Source organism: Hypomesus transpacificus, chromosome 17 (genome assembly GCF_021917145.1).
Source record: "Hypomesus transpacificus isolate Combined female chromosome 17, fHypTra1, whole genome shotgun sequence".
NCBI lineage: Eukaryota > Metazoa > Chordata > Actinopteri > Osmeriformes > Osmeridae > Hypomesus > Hypomesus transpacificus.
Window position 1 is genome coordinate 11,451,398 of NC_061076.1, and position 24,562 is coordinate 11,475,959.

At 42.9% G+C, this 24,562-nt stretch overlaps 1 protein-coding gene across 3 annotated transcripts in view; it reads right to left on the bottom strand.

Annotated features, from left to right (window-relative positions):
* spns1 (spinster homolog 1 (Drosophila)) overlaps positions 1-24,562 on the bottom strand; it is an 82,388-nt gene that overhangs the window by 11,512 nt on the left and 46,314 nt on the right. For all 3 annotated transcript variants that reach the window (XM_047037638.1, XM_047037639.1, XM_047037640.1), the window contains exons 6-8: positions 16,395-16,461; positions 16,073-16,215; positions 14,644-14,796 (exon numbers count right to left, since the gene is read on the bottom strand). In XM_047037638.1, coding sequence (XP_046893594.1) covers positions 14,644-14,796; positions 16,073-16,215; positions 16,395-16,461 — 363 coding nt within the window. The remainder of the gene's footprint in view (positions 1-14,643; positions 14,797-16,072; positions 16,216-16,394; positions 16,462-24,562) is intronic.

A 24,562-nucleotide genomic window follows, 5' to 3' on the forward strand; every position in this document is an offset into this window, starting at 1 on the left:
AAATGTTTCCGGAAAATCAAGTATTTCTCATAGAAAAGTATTGCAGTAACACGTTTTGCTATACACATGTTTATTCCCTTTGTGTGTACTGGAACAAAACAAAAAAAAGGGAGGAAAAAATGCAATGGGCTGGTCAAAATTCTTGCCACCCTTAACTTAATATTTGGTTGCACACCCTTTGGAAAAAATAACTGAAATCAGTCGCTTCCTATAACCATCAATAAGCTTCTTACACCTCTCATCCGGAATTTTGGACCACTTTTCCTTTGCAAACTGCTCCAGGTCTCTCTAATTGGAAGGGTGCCTTTTCCAAACAGCGATTTTAAGATCTTTCCTCAGGTGTTCAAAGGGATTTAGATCTGGACTCATTGCTGGCCACTTTAAAACTCTCCAGTGCTTTGTTGCCATCCATTTCTGGGTGCCTTTTGACGTATGTTTGGGGTCATTGTCCTGCTGGAAGATCCAAGATCTCGGACGCAAACCCAGCTTTCTGACACCGGGCTGTACATTGCGACCCAAATTCCTTTAGTAATCCTCAGATTTCATGATTCCTTGCACACATTCAAGGCACCCAGTGCCAGAGGCAGCAACACAACCCCAAAACATAATTGAACCTCCACCATATTTCACTGTAGGTACTGTGTTCTTTTCTTTGTAGGCCTCATTCTTTTTTCAGTAAACAGTAGAATGATGTGCTTTACCAAAAAGCTCTATCTTGGTCTCATCTGTCCACAAGACGTTTTCCCAGAAGGATTTTGGCTTACTCAAGTACATTTTGGCAAACTGTAGTCTCGTTTTTTTATGTCTCTGTGTCAGCAGTGGGGTCCTCCTGGGTTTCCTGCCATAGCGTTTCATTTCATTTAAATGTCGACGGATAGTTTGCGCTTACTCTGATGCTCCCTGAGCCTGCAGGACAGCTTGAATTTCTTTGGAACTTGTTTGGAGCTGCTTATCCACCATCCGGACTATCTTGCGTTGCAACCTTTCATCAATTTTTCTCTTCCATCCACGCCCAGAGAGATTAGCTACAGTGCCATGGATTGCAAACTTCTTGATAATGTTGCGCACTGTGGACAAAGGCACATCTAGATCTCTGGAGATGGACTTGGAACCTTGAGATTGTTGATATTTTTCCACAATTTTGGTTCTCAAATCCTCAGACCGTTCTCTTCTACTCTTTCTGTTGTCCATGCTTAGTGTGGCACACACAATCAAAGCTAAGTGAACTTCTCTCCTTTTTATCTGCTCTCAGGTGTGATTTTTATATTGCCCACATATGTTACTTGCCCCAGGTGAGTTTAAAGGAGCATCACATGCTTGAAACAATCTTATTTATCCACAATTTTGAAAGGGTGCCAAGAATTGTGACCAGTCCATTTTTGGAGTTTGGTGTGGCATTATGTCCAATTAGATTTTTTTCCTCCCTTTTTTTGTTTTGTTCCAATACACACAAAGGGAATAAACATGTGGATAGCAAAACATGTGTTACTGCAATACTTTTCTGTGAGAAATACTTGAATTTCTGGAAACATTTCTGGGGTGCCAACAATTTCGGCCATGACTGTAAAACCAATATACAATGGTGCATACTAAGTAGACAGGTACGTTTCTGTCAATCAATTTCTGAAACAGTGCATAATAGTTAACTTTATCGAATGCCTTAGAGCAGGGGTGTCGAACTCCGGTCCTCGAGGGCCGCTGTCCTGCATGTTTTAGATGTTTCCCTGCTCCAACACACCTGATTCAATTAAAAGGGTTGTTATAACGACCATTCATTCGAATCAGGTGAGCTGGATCAGGGAAACATCTAAAACATGCAGGACAGCGGCCCTCGAGGACCGGAGTTCGACACCCCTGCCTTAGAGGCATCAAGGAACAGATGAAGATGTTAGAAACTCGTCTTTTAAGGTACGATATGATCTCCTTAAGAGCGAAAATGCACGTCTGTACCATGATGTTTTTTAAAACCAAATTGATTCGCTGGAGAAGACAAGCACTCTCCAGGCGGTTGAGCAAAAGCGATTCAAATAATTAAAACGTGGGGCTAGAAATAGCAATGGGACGGTAATTATTCTTGATAGAAGGGTTAAGGTTTTGTTTCATGATTATAGGAATAAGAATGACCTTAAGTAGGATAGGGGAGACATGGCCGTGCACTAACATGGCCGAAAACAAAAGAAACAACAGAACGGTAGACCGAGATCCCGCATGCTTTAAATGCTCAGCTGATAAGCCGTCAGCATTGCACGACTTCCCATTGGGTAGCTTATTAATTGCTGCGCCTACTTCAGGTACAGGTGCTGACATACCGGGGTTATAGCTGACGTCTGTGTTAATTGTGACATCTACAGATGACTTACAATCGTTAGGACCAACAGAGTTCAGCAGTGAGTCGTTATGTTGCCTCCACATTCTGGCAATATTGGACACGCCACTGTGACCATAAATATTGCAAGGAAGGTTCAACCTGGAGCCATTTTGAGATCGTAGGGTTGACCGTAAGCCTACTTGCCCCCCTTTATGTAATCTAGAGGCGAGCGCATCTGCCCTGTGCTGGGCTTCCCTGCGTTGACACTCTCTAAGAGCAAGTTTAAATTTGGCCCGGGTTGATCTCATTAAGTCCCAAATGGCCCCATGCCTCGGTCGGTCGAATTCACGCCAAAGAATGAATGCGTCTCGAGCTGCGGTGTGATACTCTTTAACGACAGAATTCCAACAAGGAATCGCGAGGGAAGTAGCACATTTCATTGACAAGAAAGAAGTCCTAGCTGCACTTTAAAGAGCTGTGACTGTATCAGAAATAAAGTTGTCAAGACAAATTTGGTGGTCGTTGCTCCAACAATTTGGATTTTGGCATAAAAGAGCATTGGTTGGCAATTAAATTTCAGCTAGGAGGGCATCAGCACAAGTGTGTTACCGTGACAGGTCTGAGGAGGATGCACGTTCCCAGTTGATTCTGTTTGGGGTAGAAATTCCGTCGCCAGCTGTGTTTGTAAACACAGGAGTTCAACATCAAAGGAGACCCATATCGGAGCAGACACAGTGATCAAGCCACAACGTTGACCCATGAGCTTCACTGAGGTACGTCAATGTATCCATAGGAAGTAGGTCCACGTCGCTTCCGTGGAGATTACAGTCATGTTATACAATAATGGCGAAAATACACCATCCGGGCGCCTATTGAAGTCGCCCATAATACAGACATTGGTTAAATCGGACTGTTGTATTATAGATTCGATTTTGCCTAGTTTCTCAAGGAAAATATCTATGTTGTTCATGGATTCGACAGGTAAGTACACACAGATCAAAAGAAATTCACAGTTTGCATCAGTGTTAATCGTATGGCTAAGACTCGATCGTCATCATCACTCACAATACTCACGGTGACACCGAGAGACTTGCGCCAGACGACTGCGACGCCGCCAAAAGGCCGACCGTACAAAAGGCCTTTACCCAAGTCTACAGCTGAAGAGCCGTACGTTAAAAACTCCTTGTCCAAGCTAGAGAGAAAGTTTAAATTGTTCGGCAAGAGCCAATGCTCCTGTAGAACGACAATGTCTGCGATCTGGCACAAGTCCTTAACGGCTTGGGCAGAGTTTTTAATGGAGCGGCAGTTAAAGGTAGCCACATTCAGTGAGTCCGAGCCAGTCTTCATGATCCTGGTTGCAGGGTGGAAGACGGACGACTGCCGTGGAACCGCCTAATAAGTACACCGCAAGGCCAGAAGGACGGAGACAGGATTTCAGATATAGCGTCACTGTCTATTGACACCCTAAACGAGGAACAAGTGTCAAACTTAGTTGGCAGGTTCACGCAGGAGAGCGTCCGGTCGTGGGACAGGTTGTCGTGTAGGTACCGTTCAACGTCTTCGGGCTTGGTGTCCGGACCCAGGCGCGTAACAAATATCTCGACTGGCCTGGCCTTAATCGCGGACAAGGTGGAAGGCTTGGCCGTGCCGACCACTGCTCTAGATTTGGATTCTCTCCTTTGGACCACGCTAAACCTATCCTCATTGGAGACTGTGGTGTTGCCCGGTCTACGGCCTCAGAGACGTGAACGAGGTGTCTGGGCAGGGGACTTCGATTTAAAAGTGGAGCTATACCCAACGACCTGGCCTTGGTTATGCGCATGTCGTGGGGCAGAAGATATTCTCACCGTCGGTGCGTGTGTAACCATCTTGGCGTGACTGTCGGAAGCCACATCAGCAAATGTGGCCCTACCGGGTACTTGCGGTGTTGGTGGTACTCACATCCTCTCGTTTTTCAGGTCAGCTATCTCCCTTCGTAGGGACACGAGCTCGGCCCGCACTTCCACAACGTCAACAGAGCAAGCCCGAATGAGCTCTGTCTCCCGTCGCACGATCCACAATTCCTGGAGGCAAACGGTGATGTCGACATGTTCCAAATCCACAGCAGGAAGGCGGAGGGACGCCGACACGAATTTAGGTAATGACGGAGGGTTCGTCGAGTGAAGGACGCGAAGTATGTACGCCATGTTGGTTAAATTGGGACCCTGTCGCTTCTTATGGCGCTCAGTCGGCTTGCATACATCGAACAGAAGCCTTTTTGCTGACTACCTCCTCTTCTAGGTAAGTTTCTGTGCACAGCTTGGTGATCACGTCGGTAGGTAAACAGTCCATTTTGTTGAACGCGAAACATAGCAAGTCATTAATGATAACACCCTTCGTTGGAGGTGAGTCGCTGTACCTGGGTAGAAACCGCTTGTCCGCACAGCTTTGGCAGAGAATTAGGTCTCCTTGGCGGGTCTCAGCCCCAAAGCAATGGCAATCCTCGCAGGTAAGCATGCTATCCAGTTGTGGGTCCCCAGTTGCGTGGTGATTGACATTCATATCTCCGTTGTCCACCATAGCAGGATTTTGTACGGCAAAGCATGAAGTTTAGCTTGCAAACTAGGTGGTCTAGCTACAAGCTACTAGCTACTAGCCACAAGTTCTATGCACGGTGTAGGAAACAACGTTTTTAGTGACCAAACAATCAGTATTGCTATGTCGCTATTTCTTCTGAGGATGTCCACACGTAACCTCAGACTTTTTTCTAGGTAGGCCAGTGTTTCCTTTAGAATTATTTTAGCAGTGGGGGCAGGTCTGTCCGAACAACAACGACCCCCCCCCCCCGCCAAATGTTTTACGTATGAAACGGAACTGACACTGCTGCAACACAAACAAATACATGTATTCACCTCCCACCCACAATGCATTCATCTTTTTCTCTTTCACTCTCCTCTCTTTCTGCCCTCTCCTGTTACATTGTGCTCTTCTGCTCCACTCTGCACTAGCACTTCACTCTGGTGTCCTCCTCTTATACACACCTGATTCAAATAAATGGTCATAAGCAGGCTTCTGCAGAGCTGGATAACGACCCATTTATTTGAATCAGGTGTGTTGGAGCAGGGAAACATCTAAAACATGCAGGACAGGGTGCCCTGAGAACCAGGGTTGGGAACCTCTGGCTTAGCCTATCGATTAAGGTAGGCCACTAACGGTGCGTGTCCACTACAGTGGCGCGGAGCGGCGCGGAGCGACGGCTTCCAATCCATTTTCAATGACGCTGGTGTAGGGCATTGTGGGAGCGTACGCGAGCGTCAACGCCCGGTTTCATTGAAAATGGATTGGAAGCCGCCGCTCCGCTGTAGTGGACACGCACTGTAAAGCACGTGTACACTGTTTGCTTAATTTGATCTTGACATATAGGCTAAGCATTCTGTAGCAAATAATAACAATAAACTCTATATTAATTACATTATCTTAATGCAGCATAACTACTTCAGCATAATAATGCACCTAAAATACAAACGTGAGCAAGGGCGTTCAGCAATCGCTATCAAATCAACAGCCACGTGCAATTTAGCTAGCAAGGAAAAGAATACAAACAACGAAAATCACCAGTTAATTAAATTGGACATCTTTTTTGTATATATATTATTGTGTTAGCATCAGTGGTCGAAAAGTCAACTAATTGAATGTAATGATGTTGTTCAAAAACTGTTTGTATTGTCTTAGAAGTATCAAGATTCTCATTAAAGTCCCCCATGATATTAATTTAAATATGCAAGAACTATATACTAATACTATAACAGGCTTAAATGAACTGACAACATAAGTTTTACGACTTGCACTTCTCAAGGACGCACACACGCGATCTCAACTGGCTAGTTATCCTCCGGACAGCGGCAGTCTCTTTTTTCTTTCTCTCCCTTTTCCGCCGAGTGGCGCGCGTGCCCGAGCTATTCTCCGACATGCACTCTAACAATCACTGTTGATAGACGGCCTTTTGTAAAGCCCAATTTCTGATACTGTGGCGGCAGAAATTTTGCTGTGGCGGGCAAAATTATTATTTGTTCTGTTGGAACAAATAATAAGAATTATTTTTGTTTGGCACAGGCACTAATTTACCACCGTCTGATTGGCTGCTGTTTCAGAATCAGAAGGGATTTTATTCGCCATGAATGTTTGCACAAACAAGGAATTTACTTTGGCAGGGAGGTGCATACATTCAACATATAGGAATATTGAAACTTAAATATGTGGGCTAACTATACAAAAGGAGCAAAGTCTAGCTAATACTAAGGTGGGTATAGCTAATACTAAGGGAAATAAAAAATAAAATATAAAATTTAAGTAGCCCTAATTTACAATCTAACCTAAAAATACAGATAGTGCAAACAATACAATAGTGCAAATTGCAATGTGCTGGGTGTCATTGTGCAGATTGTGATTTAAAGTCAGTGTGAGTCCTTGGCCTTGTTAAAGAGAGACCAACAGCAGATGGGTAGAAACTGTTCTTGTGGCGTGAGGTTTTGGTCTTGATGGATCGCAGCCTTCTGCCGGAGAGGAGTAGCTGGAACAGGGAGTGTCCAGGGTGGGAGGGGTCGGCCACAATCTTCCTCGCTTGCCTCAGGGACCTCGAGGTGTGCAGATCCTCGAGGGAAGGCAGATTGCAGCCGATCACCTTCTCAGCAGTGCGGATGATACGCTGCAGTCTGCTCTTGTCCTTGGCAGTGGCAGCAGCGTACCAGATGGTGATAGAAGAAGTGAGGATGGACTCAATGATGGCTGTGTAGAAGTGCACCATCATTGTCTTTGGCAGGTTGAATTTCTTCAGCTGCCGTAGGAAGTACATCCTCTGTTGTGCTTTTTTGGTGAGGGAGCTGATGTTCAGTTCCCACTTGAGGTCCTGGGAGAGGATGGTGCCCAGGAAGCGGAAGGACTCCACAGTGTTGACTGGGGAGTCACTCAGGGTGATGGGGGTGAGTGGGGCTGTGTTCTTCCTGAAGTCCACAACCATCTCCACTGTCTTAAGAGCATTGAGCTCTAAGTTGTTCTGGCTACACCAGGTCACCAGGTTGTCAGCTTCCCACCTGTAGTCAGACTCGTCCCCGTCAGAGATGAGCCCAATAAGGGTGGTGTCGTCCGCAAACTTCAAGAGTTTGACAGACGGATGACTCGAGGTGCAGCTGTTGGTGTACAGGGAGAAGAGCAGAGGAGAAAGGACGCAGCCCTGAGGAGATCCGGTGCTGATGGACCGGGAGTCAGAGACTTGTGTTCCCAGCTTAACGCACTGCTTCCTGTCAGACAGGAAGTCTGTGATCCACCTGTAAGTGGAGTCGGGCACGTTCAGCTGGGAGAGCTTGTCCTGGATCAGGGCGGGATGATGGTGTTGAAGGCAGAGCTGAAGTCCATAAACAGGATCCTGGCGTAGGATGCTGGGGAGTCCAGGTGCTGTAGGGTAAGGTGGAGGGCCATGTTAATGGCATCATCCACCGATGTAGGCAAACTGCAGTGGGTCCAGGAAGGGGTCTGTGATGGATTTGAGATGTGCCAGCACAAGGCGCTCAAAAGACTTAATTACCACAGAGGTCAGGGCGACGGATCTGTAGTCATTAAGTCCTGTTGGCCTTGGCTTTTTGGGCACAGGGATGATGGTGGAGGACTTGAGAAAGGCTGGCACATGGCATGTCTCCGGGGAGGTGTTAAAGATGTTTGTAAACACAGGAGACAGCTGGTCAGCGCAGTGCTTGAGGGTGGCAGGAGAGACAGAGTCCGGCCCAGCTGCTTTGCGGGGGTTCTGACTCTTGAAAAGTCTGTTAACTTCACCCTCCTGAATTGAGAGACTCGTAACAGTGGGGGGGGGGGGGGGGGGGGGGGGGGGGGGGGGGGGGGGGGGGGGGGGCCTCATGGATGGGAAGGGATGGTTCAGGACTGTCCAATTGTCTTTCAAATCTGCAGTAGAACTTGTTCAGGTCGTTGGCCAGGCGGGAGTCGTTGGTGGAGTGGGGGGCTCTGGGCTTGTAGTTGGTGATTTGCCTTAGCCCTCTCCAGACAGAAGCAGAGTCGTTAGCAGAGAACTGACGCTTCAGTTTCTCAGAGTACAGTCATTTAGCCACTCTCACCGCCTTGCTAAACCTGTTCTTCGACTCCTTGAATCTGTCTCTATCCCCACTCCTAAAAGCTTCCTCCTTCTCTGACCTCAACCTTCTCAGCTCTGCTGAGAGACAGGGCTTGTCGTTGTTGTAGCTCACCCTGGTGCATGTTGGTATACAGCAGTCCTCACAGAAGCTAATGTATGATGTCACAGCCTCAGTGAGTTCATCCAGACTAGTGGTAGCAGTCGTGAACATATCCCAGTCAGTACAGTCCAAGCACGCCCGCAGATCCTCCATAGCCTCACTGGTCCACTGTTTTGATGTCCTCAAAACAGGTTTACAGAGCTTTAATTTCTGCCAGTATGCAGGAATCAGATGGACCATGGTATGGTCAGAGTGGCCCAGTGCTGCACGAGGGACGACGTGGTAGGTTCTACTGACTGTAGTGTAGCAGTGATCCAGAGTGTTCTCTTCTCTGGTTCGGCATTTGATGAATTGTCTGTATTTAGGGAGTTTGTGGCTGAGATTACCTTTGTTAAAGTCGCCGAGTACAATAACAAGGGAATCCGGGTTTGCTCGCTCCACACTCATAATCTGGTCGGCGATCGGCATTGGGCCTCTTTAACCTGTGGACCCGGCACCATGTAAACTCCGACCAAAATGAGCGACGTGAATTCTCGTGGCGAGTAAAAAGGTTTACAGATTATAAAAAATGATTCCAGATCCGGAGAACAATGTTGCAGAATCACTGTCACATCTACACACCAGCCACTGTTGATGTAGAAACAAATATCACCGCCTTTGGTTTTGCCAGAGAGTGCAGTGTCCCGATCAGCTCTCACGAGTTGATCGGGACATTGAGTTTGTGCTCAATAAGGAAAAATAATTAAAGTATGCGTTTTGTTGCATTTGTTTAACACTCAAATACATTCCTTTTAAGATGGCTTTTTTGCTCCCTGGGAAACTAATGACAATATTTAACTTCCAGTTAAATCAAATCTGATATTTGGTATTCAATAAAATGCACAAACAAAATTGACATATGCCTAACACAGAATAACTAAAGAGGGTACAATTTCTGGGGAAATTGTAGAGTGTGCTTGCGTCGGTTGCAGGTGGGTCCATTTTCCCATCTAGTGATATTTTCAAGCATTTAGCCCACTCATATTGCATAATTCATTAAGAACACCCTTTGAAACAAGAAACCCCCTTGAAACAAGCTACTGTAACAACGTTGTCACTGGCATTATTTCAGATATAATTGCGATTCAAATAGTAGTAACACAACTAAATACATAAACATGCAAAAAATAAAGAAACGCGCTGCAAAAAGGAAAACACGCAAACGCAATTGCAAACAGAAAAATGCTGCATCCAGATAACACAACGGAAGTGCTCCAAGCCAGTGGGAGCGCTAAGTAGAAGAGTGTGATTTTAGAACCAGAGAGGGCAGATGAGAAGTTTGTTTTGAATAGGACCAAAATCGAAGTAAAGAGGCGACATAAAAAGATTAGTATTCAAACTTTTCATATGCTCTCTCTTTCTCTCTCGCTCCATGGGGCCGAAAATCAAGATGTTCCACTTGGCTCTCCCCCTAGAGGCCTGGTAAACTTCCGTTGTGAAAACTGGATGCAGCATTTTTGGTTTGCGTGCTTTTGTTTTTGCAACGCGTTTATGTACGGCAGCGTTTTTGGTATGCGTGCTTTCGTTTTTGCAACGAGTATTTGCAGCGTGTTTATGTATTTGGTTGTGTTGTGTGTATTTGCAGCGTGTTTGCTGAATGCTGCACATGTGTTGTCAAATTTATGAAGATGTTTTCTTAATTTGCTTGTGTTTTGTCTATGCATGTGTTTTCTTAGTTTGCAGTGCGTTTGTACATGTCAGCCACCGGTGCTGTTCGCCCTGACGGGGCTTATTTTCCCGATAATGACCGGTGTTATATACATTATCCCTTACTTATTACACGGCTATCTAAATTTAAGATTCCTATACGTTTATTGTATGCACCTACCTGCCAAAGCAAATTCCTTGTCTGTGCAAACTTTCATGGCAAATAAATCCCTTTCTGATTCGGCTACTTGCCAACAAAAATAACTTACCACAGTGTGTCTTTTTACAATGTATTTGTTACCATTCGTATTGTTCATCAGCAGAGAAATAGTTCGCCAAAGACGTTGAACTTCATTGACGTTGAACATTCTTTAGGCTTCAAATCAGCTGACGTGGCTAAGCAACAGAGTACGCTGGGGTTGAAAAGTTACCGGAGTACTTGCGGAGTGCTACGAAAGACGTGAATCCGAGGCAAAAAGGCCACTTCCCTTGACAGCGGTCAAATATGCATAGCAACGGTCAAATATGAGAGGGAAGCCCCATTCAAGTGAATGGAGCATTCTACAGCATTAAGAACAGCCGTGTAATAAGACATAATAAAGTTTAGCCATAGCTGTGTCATTGAAGACAGTACTGTAGCCTACTACTACACACTGCAAGTGGCAGTGGGCGAGCCGAGTCTGTGACTCAGAGGCTAACATCAAAACAAGACGCGGTCTCACTGAAATTCCAAGTTTTACACAAATAACAAAAATATGCTGACCCGCTGGCTGTCTTCACAATCGCCATATCTTTAAAACTCTGCTCTCCATTTGGATGTAGAATTGACCCTGGTACGAAATTAAGAAAATACTCATCAGACGCAGATCGACAACACTGTTGTCGACACTCGTTGACAACACTGTTGTTGCTGCTGCAATCGTCAATGGAGGCTGACGGGGCTCTCACGTAGCAAACAAATCAAAGTTTTACAGCAACCTACATTAAAATCTCACCACCTGGCTGTCTTTACAATAGTCATTTCGTCATAAAAGTTCCCACTTTCTGTTTTTTCGTGTAAAATTTAAGTATAAAAATAGCAACGAAAATACTACTATGACGCTTTGTAGCATGGCTGCCGCCTAAAAGACTAGGCGGTCTCACGGGCGACCCGCACTCGCTCAAATTACAAAGACTTTGACGACCTAAATCAAACATCCGAGATTTCAGCTCCACTCGAAATCGCTTTCTCAATGGTTTCAATTTCAAATGGTTGGGATTTTTTGTTTTATTTTTCACTCGTAATCCAAGCTCCAATTTGTGTGCTAGAACGTCTCTATCACGTTGTATCCATGCACGTTGTATCCATGCGTCGTTGCTAACGTGTGTTGAAGTGGTGACGTAGCTAGCACAGATTACCCTTCGTCGACTAAAGGCACTTTGTCGCCACAAAAACGTTGTAACCTCTTAAACTGTGCAACAGAGCGTAAATCCGAATAGAAGCAACACAATCGCTACCAAGACAAAACCTTTGACACCACCGTTGTCTATGTAGTCCAAATATTGACTGAGCCTTAGGGGCGCGAAAATAAACAAAAATAATAATAGTATATATGTGAGATAACAATGGTTTGTGCTCGCCGAAGGCAAGCACACCCCAATAATCAACATAAGTATTGAGGTAATCTTCCATTAAAACTATTTTTAGCCATTGACAGAATTGATTGAATGTGTATTGATTGAATGTATATTCATGTCTTAAAGGGGCGATTGATTGCAAAACCGATTTTACCTTGTCATAGTTGAATAACGACAGATCAGTGGGTAAAATGAACATACAGTGAATATCAAAGTCCATTGACACCTCTTTCCTATACAAATCTCAAAAAGAAAAAATATGGATGTAAACGCTAGCTTTTCAACAAAGCCACCGGTGTGACGTAGGACGGGGGACCGCCCTTTTTGGCTCTGGTCTGTATCTTTGTCACACCCCAAAATGTACATCCAGACCAGCCCGAGGTAGCGTCTATCTCCGATACTAGTTTAGCTGCGCACTGCTCTGTGTAGGCTACTCATAAGGAATTACAAAGAAGAACGTTTTGAATTATAACAAGGATATTGAAAATGGACCACGGTCGTAAATGCTGTGTTCCAGGCTGTACAGGGAAGGCTAACCCTCACAGTCTTCCCAAGGAGCCAAACATTCGACTGGCATGGCTGCTGACTGTAGTCTATGAGAAGATCCCGGCGAAGTTCGACACTCAATCATTCATTTGTTCTGAACATTTAACCCAAGACAGCTTTGACAACCTTGGACAATTTCAAGCAGGATTTGCTAGGAAGCTGAACCTGGAAAGAGGTGCTGTTCTGACCGTATGCTCATTGCAACCGCAAACTGTAAGGACAGTATGATGTTGTGCTAACAGTTATTAGCAATGCTAACGTGTCCTGTATATAGCATAGGTTAGGGTGACCAGACGTTCTATTTTACCCGGCATGTCCTCTTTTCGAGACCTATAAAATGCGTCCGGCAGGGATTCCAAAATTGTCCGGTATTTTGCCTCGTCAGATATTTTTGTTTCTCTGTGTCTTTCACAGACTTAGTTATTACGCCCTTACAAGTTTTGGAAAGGGTATCTCCCTTACGTTCCACCTTCTTGCGCAAGCTCTGACTGTAGAGAAACTGTCATTGGTCAACCGCCATGTATTATTTAATTATTAAAAATGTCTTATCATTATTGCTTTAATATATGTACAAGACACATTAGACATTAAACAACCACTGAAAGCCACATAAGCACTGGACTAAATGCAAAAAAAAATATGTTTTACATTTGCACTTTGCAATTTTGTTAAGGTTCAAAATTGAGCCCCCCCCCCCCCCGCGTGACGAAGTGTCCTCTTTTTCACAATCTTGTCACCCTAGCATAGGTAGAATGCTAAATACGTTTCTACACACATCAAATTACTCTAGCTAGACTAGCTGTAGTCGGCATTGAAGGGAAGCTTCCGAAAAAAATAGCCAGAAAACGAAAAGCAGTCTGGCTTATTGCCAACGCCTGTCTAGATAATCGATTTGAAAGAACTGGAGAAAGGCAGGTGCTAGATACAGGATACGTTAGCATTGCTTGTAACTGTTACTAGAAACACCTAGACTGTAGGCATGTAGACTAAACTAATTTAGCTTCCTAACGCAAGAGCATAGGTAGAATGTGTGATAATTTAGCCTAGTTTATTGGCAATGGGGCTAACGTTGTTTCATGTTCCTGACTGTATTTCATTCAAATAAATAGCCTGTGTTATGTAAATCTACAATTCACGATGCATGTTTGTCCAGATCTTTGTCATGTTATTTTTCAGCAAGATATCTAGAGCTAGCTAACTGAAGCCGAGTTGAATCACGATATGGTTTGGTTGCTAAGCTGTAGCCTAACGTTCTACCCACCTAAGTCAATCCAGTTTGCTTCAACAACAGAAGTGGAAACCAGTAATGTTATAATTTCAAATGATATGTAGTCAGTCTGTTGAAAACAGTGTTGTGTAGACACAATAGATTTATTTGCGCGTTTTTATTTCAAGTCTCCACCTTCGGTGTTTCAGTGAGTGCTGCTCTTGGCCATGTTGCGTTTTTGCTCCCCAGCTTCACTTGTTGAAAACCAACCAATCAGCGCGTAGCTTATCTAAATATTAATGAGCATACCATAAAAGGAGAAAAGCTAGTGTTTTTTCCCGGGAACATTTCAGAGGATCTATCAGGGGGCATAGAATAGTACCCGGGCCATTTTCAACCCAACCAATGTTACATACCCTATTCGGAGACCTTAAGGAACAGTGTGAAATACCCCAAAAACTCAGTCAACCACCCCTTTAAAAGAGGGCTAGCCTATGTACAGTAATGCGTGATGAGCCATCTTTACTGGATAATCACTGTCTACTATCGGCAACTTGTAATGTAAATACAGTAGACATGAGTGACATAACTTCTTGTGTCACAACTAACCTCAACATTTACGAAATAAAAACCATTGATGGTATTTACTTAATAAAGATTGACTCATTGGTAATATATATTCAAATTGTGGTTGTGGTTTGGAAATAAATGATGTGTAAGAAATAAATTATGTTGTGTAAGACTCTAATGAAGAGACCATTTGAGAGGAGGAGCAGAACTGCTCCAATGCAGTCAATCACTCTTCCTCCCGACACCTCACAATCCATAACCTACTCTCTAGCAACCTTGGGGAATCTATGCAAATGCACGTTAGATGGTATGAATGGATTTTAATGGCCGGAGCCATATCCATTTGAATGCTGCGTTTAGCAGGACAATTTTACCAGTTGTGTACTAAATACTAAAGGGTTATTCTACAAATTAGACATGTGTTAGGGTTGGGTTAGGGTCAGTGTGTATGTTTGTGTGCATGTGTGTATGTACTGTTCTCAACATTGTACCTGTCTGAGGTGTCGCAGGGCCCCTGGACGCAGGGAGACTTCTCCCCGGTGAAGACAGCCGCTCTGAAGAGAAAAGCTGGGGCCCAAAGGGCCAGGGAGCCCGTCACAAAGGCCACCGCTGTGAAGCCGAACGTAGACAACACAAAGCTGGGGCTGCAGGAGTACAAGCAGATTGGTTCCATCAAACAGGACATGTGTACAAGAAGTGCCATCTCACACCACAAAGACACTCTTAACACCCAATAACATCTACCAGTACTTATAGAACATCTACAGCAAATGATGGAGCTGCAGACACAACACAATCTATAATTCCATGGATCTCTCTTTGGGCCTCATTTACTAGCAGGGTTGCGTCCATTTCAGGCGTGAAATAGCGGGTTAAGACATAACACCGTATCTACAAAAGCAGCGCACTTGAGTAAAAACGCAGATTACTGCTGCTGGGTGGGTATAAGGGAAAGTGTGTGTGTATATTTCAAGCTCCTGTTCGCTGAACTAAAATTTAAAAAAAAAATCTCGAATCACCCATGGTGGCAGTATCATGCAGCCGATTTTTCCTGTCTTTTAACGGCGTGCTAATTAACACAAATGGGCGCTGATTGCCCGACGAGGATTTGGTTTGATAAATACCACGCAAAATGCAGAAATACACCGTCCGCTATTTGCTGTTGGGCAAAGGCGCAGATTAAGCTGCGGTTGCAATGTTAGTGAATGAGGCCCTGTTTGTCTCTCTGTATCTCGCAAAGCAGACACTGTATTAAGTTACAAATTTGCAGGTGTCTTGCTTAGGTCCCAAGGTTCCGACTTCAGAGTACAACTGGAATGCACCGACTGTTGAACCTTTTAATTAATGCATACAAATAAGATACAACATCCATTATTGTAGTAAAATGATAGTTTGGTTTGCATAGATTAAAGCGATCTAGCATAGGAATCGGGACAGTTTTGAATATTGTAACACTAAGTTGTGAGAGAAATGTTGCGAATTAATGAATTAACGTGTTTGCTGTAAATCCAGGTGAATACGAAGTAACATCTCTAATCAAACTTTGAAAATGTTTTACCCATGCGCACAAACTCCAATTAAGTTTACTACAAAATTAACTAACCGACTGATCTTAGTCAACAGCTGCATCATGGCACTTGCATTACTTACTCTAATGGAGTTCCTGCACCCCCCTCCCTTCCACCATGCTCAGAAAAACCTTTCAATAGTGAACCTTGTGTGAAGCCATAGTGGATTGCTTCATCTCAGTTTTACTTCTCTTGGAAAAGCCACAAAGAGGGGCAAAAGACGTTTGTCTTGTGACTCCTGATGCACTCAACAAATGGGTAAAAAGTGGCTAACTCAGCACACAATACCATCCCGTACTAGCTCTTGTGATGTTTCCATGGACATTGTCTGAGGTTGTGAAGCTGGACCTACTTTCTGCAGAGGGCCTTCATGTCGGTCAGCCAGCTGGTTCTGTGAACGGTATGCTCCGGCCTAGCCTCGATGGCTCCTCTCTTTGGCTCCTTGACCACGAACAGAAGCAGCACCACAGCAACCAACCCCAATGCTGGAGTTACCTAGTAGATAGGAACAAAAAACTGTTGGACTAATGTGACTACAATTGAGAGGTAGACAACATTCCAGAAGATATACACAGTGTATAATTATTTTTTAAGATTGAAAGGCCATTTTGTTGAAATGTAAATCTCACTTCAGTCTATGACAAACAGCAATACTTCTGTTATGAGTTACTTACCCTTAGTGCCCAGTGCCAATCCTTGGCTAGGTCATCCACCTTTGACCCCACGATGTACCCAAGACCACTGTGGAAGAACATGGGAACACGTATTAATTTGAAAACAAATACTGTTTGAAAAATGTTTTATACAAGGTTTGACGTGTGATTACCATTCATGCTATTGAGAGCCCTGCTGTAATTGTTGTAACAAACTATGAATGCAGTAAATAACTAGAGAGGGTAACATTTCTGGGGAAATTGTGAGGTGTGCTTGCATCGGTTGCAGCTACGACATTTTTTTTTTTTTTTTTTGCTATATCACCTCCAGACTTATTGTTTAAACTATATTAATAATACAAACATTTGGAGAATTTTCAAGGGTGTACTTAAATTTTTAAACTGATATTTACGTATATTTTAAATAAGTATGCATACTTTTTATTTATGAAGATTGCATAGATTAAAAAGCATACATTTGCTGCTGCAAGAAGGAATGGTGATGTGGCAGTCTCAAATCGTTGAAACATTGCATCAAAACAAAGAAATTGGGCAATCATGTATAAAAATTGTCTTAACCTATATGATTTCAAGATTTTCCCTTAAAGTGATATTTTTAAGCATTAACTCATATTGCATTCATTCGTTAGGAAACCCCTTTGAAATAAGCTGATTCTAACAAGGTTGTCACTGGCAATATCTTGGCTGGAATCGCAATTCAAACAGTAACATCTGTAAACTGAAAATATTCCCCCAAGAGCCTTGAAATTTATGGGGGTGGGGGTGCATGTATTTGGATGAGGCACTCAGTGGCCATTTTGGGAACCGGAATTTTAGGGATGTTTACATCAAAACTGAAGTAAGAACAAAGATTATATGAGTGACTACAGCGCAACAGGCAATCACTTTAGAATGATGCAACAAAATTCCATGGGTATTTATGGATGAATACTGTGTTCTGGACTAATTATTTAACTTGATTGGATCATTCGGACCTTTGAGAATTTAACCAGACCATTTTTGTTGGAATGAACTGTGAGGCTCAATATGTCGTCTCTGTTTTCTTTTGGTTTGTTGACATGTTGGTGGTAGGACAAAGATGTTGATTGCACCTGCTTTTGCAACTAGTGCTGTCACGATACCAAAATTTTGACTTTGATACCAATACAAAGTTTAGTAAGGCTGCAACAACGAATCAATTAAACAGATTAAAATCGATTAATAAAAGCGTTGGCAACGAATTTCATTATCGATTTGTTGTGTCACATGATTATTACGCCACTCCATAAGTCGCGGAGATGTTTGAGTTAAGTTTAGTTAAGCGAGGAGCAGTGCGGAGGTAGAGGAAAGGCCATCGGAGAGACGTTGTGGAGTAACGTTGTTCTGAAACACATGGCAGAGAAATCAGTATGACCTAAGTCAGGGCTCTTGACTAACTTTTTTTACTAGGACCACAGTAGCCCCTGACTGAACATTTTAGGAGCGCAAGCAGAAAATGTAGGGACACACCTTATATTGTCCTGCAATGCATTTATTAATGTAACTAGAGAGGGTACAATTCAGTAGCAATTTTAGACCCTTTTTAGGAGTGCTCAAGCACCCCTAAATTTAATCACAGCACCCCTAAAAATATATATATCTTTATATATTGTTTATTAACATTTGATGCTGGTAGTTCATGAAGAAAGGGACATCTTTATTTTTTTTAATTCATTCAATATTTTGCATAATAATACATAAATGTGTTAATTGTTATCCAGTGAAATTAGGGATTAATTTTAGCAAGGGGGTTTACGTTTATCACTTTTACAAGGCAAATTTCTGGGCAAATTGTGGGGTGTGCTTGCGTCAGTTGCAGATGGGTCAGTTTTGTTACCGTCATTTTTACAACTGATATACAGCGACGCACCATATAAGCTTGAGTTTAAATACATTATTTAATGTGACATTACGTACTGTACATGCAAGTCTTAGCTAAATGACTTGGACGTTTGATGCACTTTTTGATCAGTCCTCCGACACCACAACACATACTTGCTGAGTATAACAGCATAACAGCTCAAACACAGGCAGTAATAGAGTAGGAACGCTAGTGCTAAATAGACCAATTATTTGTTTGTAAACATTCGGGATGCGCGCGCAACGTGGTTGCAGAAAACCGGGAAAGGATAGCATTTAAAATGGCAAAAGGACCACACGGATAATACAAATAGTTAGATTTAAAAAGACCAAAAAGGTCGAAGAGGAAAGCCTTTGTGAGAGAAAGCGATTACCCATTGATTTATCGCATCAGAATTTTGATTTGGGTCACTAAAGTCTTGACATTTGAGTGAGAATGTCGCACGGTACAGATCGCATAGTCGAGCGGCAACCATGTCTTCACGTCATGTCACAAAGTTCATAATTTTACAGTTTTATAGTCAATTGTACATCTATAAAGTCGAGCAGGGCAGCTTTCAAGAGATATGGGAACTCAGTTTTTAGCCAGCTGGTCCGATTATTTTTCTGATTTGTTTAAACTGGCAATCTGAGTGACACTGCCTCCCCGTTACACTGTTTTGACGTTAGCCTCAGTCAGACTCGCTTACTGGCAGTGTGCACAATGTTGAATTTCACTCCAATCTACCCCAAAAACGGCAGGGAGGACTGCCTAATGTAGATACGAGCCTGATGAAGATAGCCAGCATCTCGGATTTCTTTAACCAAGCCTGTTTCATTTGTCATTTGCCTGAGAAAGCGACCTCCGTTAGCCAGGCTAGTTTTGCCCGATCACTTGATCAGCCTATTAAAGGGTATCCGGGGTCAAGTGAATTTTGTGCATAGACAAGTGAAACGTAAATTTGAAATTTATTGTTTGGAGGATAACCCCTTGAGATGCAGCATCTCGTTTTCGAAGGGGTCCTCAAGACACAAGACAAATACAATTACATGCACATTCAAACTCGCTCAAGTTCCCCCACTCCCAGACCTCACCCACCCCACCGACTCCTTATTGAATACATATTGTATTATTGAGAGGCATTTATACACATATACATACATACACATATACATACATATATACGCACACATATACACAAACCTTCACCCATACACACATACAGTCTTTATTCATAAAGAAAAAAGAAAGAAAAAAGAAAGAAAAGTCCAGTCAAACATGAGCAAAACATTTACAGCGACAATTTGCTTGTAAGTGATTATAAAGGGATATTTTGAAGGAGTGCAAAGAAATGATAGATCTTAGAAACCCTGGTAGGCTATTCCAGTCTGAAGGGGCTTTAAATTTAAAGGTACGCCTGCCACTCTCTTTTGAGATGTTTGGTACAGTAAAGAAGGGGTATTCGGTGTGTCTCAATCTGTAGATAGGTCTATATATATATATATATATATATAAAACCTGATGAATATTTCCCCCTGAATGAAGCATCGCCTCCTGATTTTGCGTATTCACACATCCCTCGTGTTTCAAAGAAAGGTGGTGGTGTTGCTATGTTATATAAAGCTAGCTTCAACCTCAGCCTAAAATCTGTAAATACCTTTAAATCATTTGAGATAATTTGTATGAAACCACCAACTACTTTAAAAAGGACTAATTCTACTACTGTTGCCCCCCCTCCTTCGTTTTGTATAGTTACTCTATACCGGCCCCCTGGCCCATACTCCCTCTTCCTTGAGGAATTTGCTGATTTTAGTGCTGATCTAGTGACATACACTGACAATATCTTAATTATGGGTGATTTTAACATTCATGTAGATGACCCAAAAGATCCTCTAAGTAAGGCCTTTACTGCTCTTATGGATTCCACAGGTCTCACTCAGGTGGTTTCTAAACCTACCCATCTTCACTCGCATACATTGGATTTAGTTCTCACGCGGGGAATCAAGATTAGTGATGTCATTGTCCATCCCCACAATCCTATATTATCAGACCACTGCCTGGTAACCTTTAAAATGGATCTCTGCCAGAGCCTTGGAGGCACCCAGAATATTTCTATTAGCCGCTGCTTAACCCCAAATACAGCTCTGGAACTGGCTAGTATTCTACCCGCTGCACTAGAAGCACTTGATGTCCCGAATAAATCATTAAATGCTAAAACAAGGGATCTGAATTTGGTTCTTCAGCAATCCCTAGATTCTGTTGCTCCACTCAAACCAAGGAAAAGAATAGACAAGAAACTGGCTCCATGGTATTCAGAAGAAACCCGCACTCTCAAGAGGTCCACTAGAAAATTAGAGCATAAGTGGCGTACCACTAAATTGGAGGTTTTCCGCCTGGCCTGGAAGGACAGCCAAATAGAGTACAAGCAAGTCCTCATCAGGTCCAGATCAGAATATTTCTCTAAGTTGATTAGTAAGAACAAACACAACACTAAGTTCCTATTTGATACTGTTGCAAAACTCACTAAGAAAAGTACACTCTGTGTTAGTTCAGATCTCTCTCCCAATGATTTCTTAGATTTCTTTGACCAAAAAATCTATGCAATAAGGGACAAACTACAGACTAGTCCTGGAGGAGTGGCCATCAACACTGATTTTCCCTCTGTACCCAGCATTCTGCATGTTGAGACTCTCACTCACTTTAACCCTATTTCTATGGAAGCATTCATCAAGCTGATAGATTCCTCGAAACCCACTAGCTGCCTTCTCGATCCCCTCCCTGCCAAACTTTGTAGGGAACTTCTCCATATTATTGGACCGCCCATGCTTAGTATTATTAATGAATCTATTGTAACTGGACAAGTCCCTGACGATTTCAAACAAGATATTATCAAGCCCCTTCTTAAAAAAACAAACCTGAATCCAGGTTGTCTTAGCAATTACAGGCCCATTTCAAATTTGCCATCTCTCTCCAAAATTTTTGAAAAAGCTGTGGCAAAACAGCTCACTGAGCACCTCTCCTCAAATCAGCTCTATGAACCTCTCCAGTCTGGATTTCGTCTTCACCACAGCACTGAAACTGCATTAGCCAAGGTAGTCAATGATCTATTATTAGCCTCTGACGCGGGCTTTAGCTCTGTCCTTGTTCTTCTAGACCTAAGTGCAGCTTTTGACACTGTAGATCATGAGATTCTCCTGGAACGTATGGACAACTATGTTGGGATTTCTGGTACTTCACTTCAGTGGTTCAGATCGTATCTATCTGATAGATCACAATATGTCCACTATGATGGTTGCTCATCCAGGAGCTCCATTGTAAAATACGGAGTACCACAGGGTTCAGTTTTAGGCCCTCTGTTATTTTCACTCTATATGTTGCCTTTAGGAAACGTAATTAGAAGTTTTGGGGTAGATTTTCACTGCTATGCAGATGATACTTAGCTATACATGTCTATAAAGCCGGGAGAACTTCCACATGCTATGGAAACCTGTGTTTCCGGGTTGAAAACTTGGATGACTGCAAATTTCCTTCTTCTTAATTCGGATAAAACCGAGGTTCAAATTTTTGGTCCGAAAAAACACCGAAATAATTTATCCCATCTAACCTTAGACTTAGACGGCGTCAAAGTATCTCAAAGCCAGCTGGTAAAAAATCTGGGAGTCACAATGGACCCAGACCTTTCGTTTGAGTACCATATTAAGCAAATCACCAGAACAGCATTTTTCCATCTACGTAATATTGCCAAAATATGAAAATTCCTCTCAAAGGATGATGCTGAAAAACTAATACATGCTTTTGTTACGTCCCGATTGGACTACTGCAATGTGTTGTTCTCTGGCCTCCCAATTACCTACTTTAAAAACTTACAGCGTGTGCAAAATGCTGCTGCTAGACTATTGACTAAAACTAGAAAGTTTGATCATATAACATCGACTCTTATCTCTTTACACTGGCTCCCTATCCAAGCCAGAGCTGATTTCAAAGTTCTACTACTAACTTACAAATCTCTGCATGGATTGGCACCACTGTACCTCTCCGGTCTCCTTGCACCCTATTGCCCCGCAAGGACTCTAAGATCTCAAAATGCCGGCTAAATGGTAATACCCAAAGTTAAGAAAAAAACTGCTGGAGGTAGGGCGTTCTCATATAGAGCACCTCTTCTTTGGAACAAATTACCCATCTCAATTAAGGAAGCTGATACTGTCTCGACATTTAAAACTAGATTAAAAACGTTCTTGTTTAGTCAATTCTATGATTGTTAAAGGGAAGTATGTGTGTACTTTCTATGTAAACCTGGGGTGTGTGCTTGCCTATGTGTGTATCACATGTAACTTTTAAATTTTAATTATAGCTTATGTTCACATTGCCCAGCTAGATGTTACAAATAAAGTAAACCTGTTACTGTATATTGCTAGTATTATTATTATTAAAGTTCCGTTGCTGTATATTGTTACTGTTATAGTTTTTATTACTAGTTGGAGACAACGGGGGACTGGTTGTTTTCATCCTTATTCGTATAAGTATAACCTACTTTAGAGTTCTTTCCCCTGGAACAGATTTCATGTTCCAACTGAGGGGGGCTGTCGTTGTTTTGGTGTGTGGGGCTGCATCAAATACCCTTTTTGCTCTGTTAAATTGCTGCACTAGTCCACACTTGACCGGTGGGGATCTCATTCTATTATGACTGTAACTGTTAGCTGCTCCTGGCATTCTCTAATCCCTGCTCTCCTCTCTGTCCCCCCCCCACACATTCCCTGTGGTGTGGGGGGTTTGAGCTGTCAGGACCTGCTTGGTCGTCGGTCTGCCAACGCTGAACCAGGTCGTCACCCGGAATCCAGTCTCCATGACGGCCAACAGCGAGTTTCCCGGTCCCATCCAACGTCTATAAAGCCGAACAATGGATTTTGGTGTTTCAAAACCCATTGACACTGTATGACTATGTTTAGCTTGTGTTCTGCTCCTCTCTCTTACCAACCGTCTCTGGAGGAGGGGATCCCTCTCTGAATTGCTCCTCCCAAGGTTTCTTCCATTTTTTCTCCCGGTGGGAGTTTTTCTGGGAGTTTTTCCTTGTCTTCCTTGAGGGTTTAGGTTGGTTGAGGGGCAGTTCTATGGGCGCATGTGAAGCCCTCTGTGACATGCTTGCGTGTAAAAAGGGCTATACAAATAAATTTGATTTGTTTTGATATGGAATTAAATATTCCTTCAGGTAAGGAGGATAGTCAGAGTAGATACATTTGAATATAATCTGGTACCAGTGAAACTGTCTTCTGGCTTTTGGTGATAATAAATTCAGTGTGTTATACATAATACAATGGTGAGTAGTGAACGGACATCTCAACACAAATCTGCACATACTGTAGCAGAGAGTCAACAGACAAAGCTTGGTACCATCCACACCTTTCTCCTACCCCCGAAAAGGGGGAAGGGTCCTTCCCCCTTTGTCCTTATCTCCCAGAAGTAGACGCTTCAAAGCCCTGACCCAGCATGGGGTCAGGAACAGAGACCACATGGTCACACAGTATCAGACAAAGGATTATAAGGGAGAACTTTCTTTCGTGGATTTACAAACATATTTCTCAAAGACTACATGGCTCATGGACACTAATTCAATGACAGTAGTCGATGTGTTATAATGTGTGTTTTTCTCATTTACCTAGAACGTGTTTATTGATGTTTGATTATAACTCCCCTTCAGATATAGTTAAATCAGTCAATCTTGATATCAAAATAATTGTATCATACTAACAAAACCAGTTATGAACGTTGTATTGTTCTATTCTGAAGTTTAAGCATTTCATGGACATTTGAGATAATGGAACTTAAACTATCAGCCACTTCACACCTCTGGGCAGATCTCAAGACGACGCCCAGGTGGAAGTAACTGACCAATGAGAGAGGTCACCTTCACACGGATGACCCCCTGTTCTTTGGAGTATAAAACCCCCAAACGTACAATCACCCCCGCTTGTTCGTAGGATCCACTTGAGGTGTTCGCGACATTCTCTAACCTTTACCTCATAACCTGCACATTCACTTCGCGCCCGGAACTTTGACGAGAGATTCCGTTTCCTATTCGTTGGACATAACGAACCATTGACTCCGTTCTTCAAACCAACAAAGTAACTGCGATTTGCAATATTTCTTACTTGTGACATATTGGCATTTTGTGATTGAATTGTTGATGTTTGATTGTATTTTACAAATGATTTGACTTGACCATCGTTAGGTCAGTTGCTATTGATCGTCCATTGTTACTATAGAAGCCTCTTCCTCTGTACCTCTTCCTCACTCTCTTTCTCCCCTCCCCCTC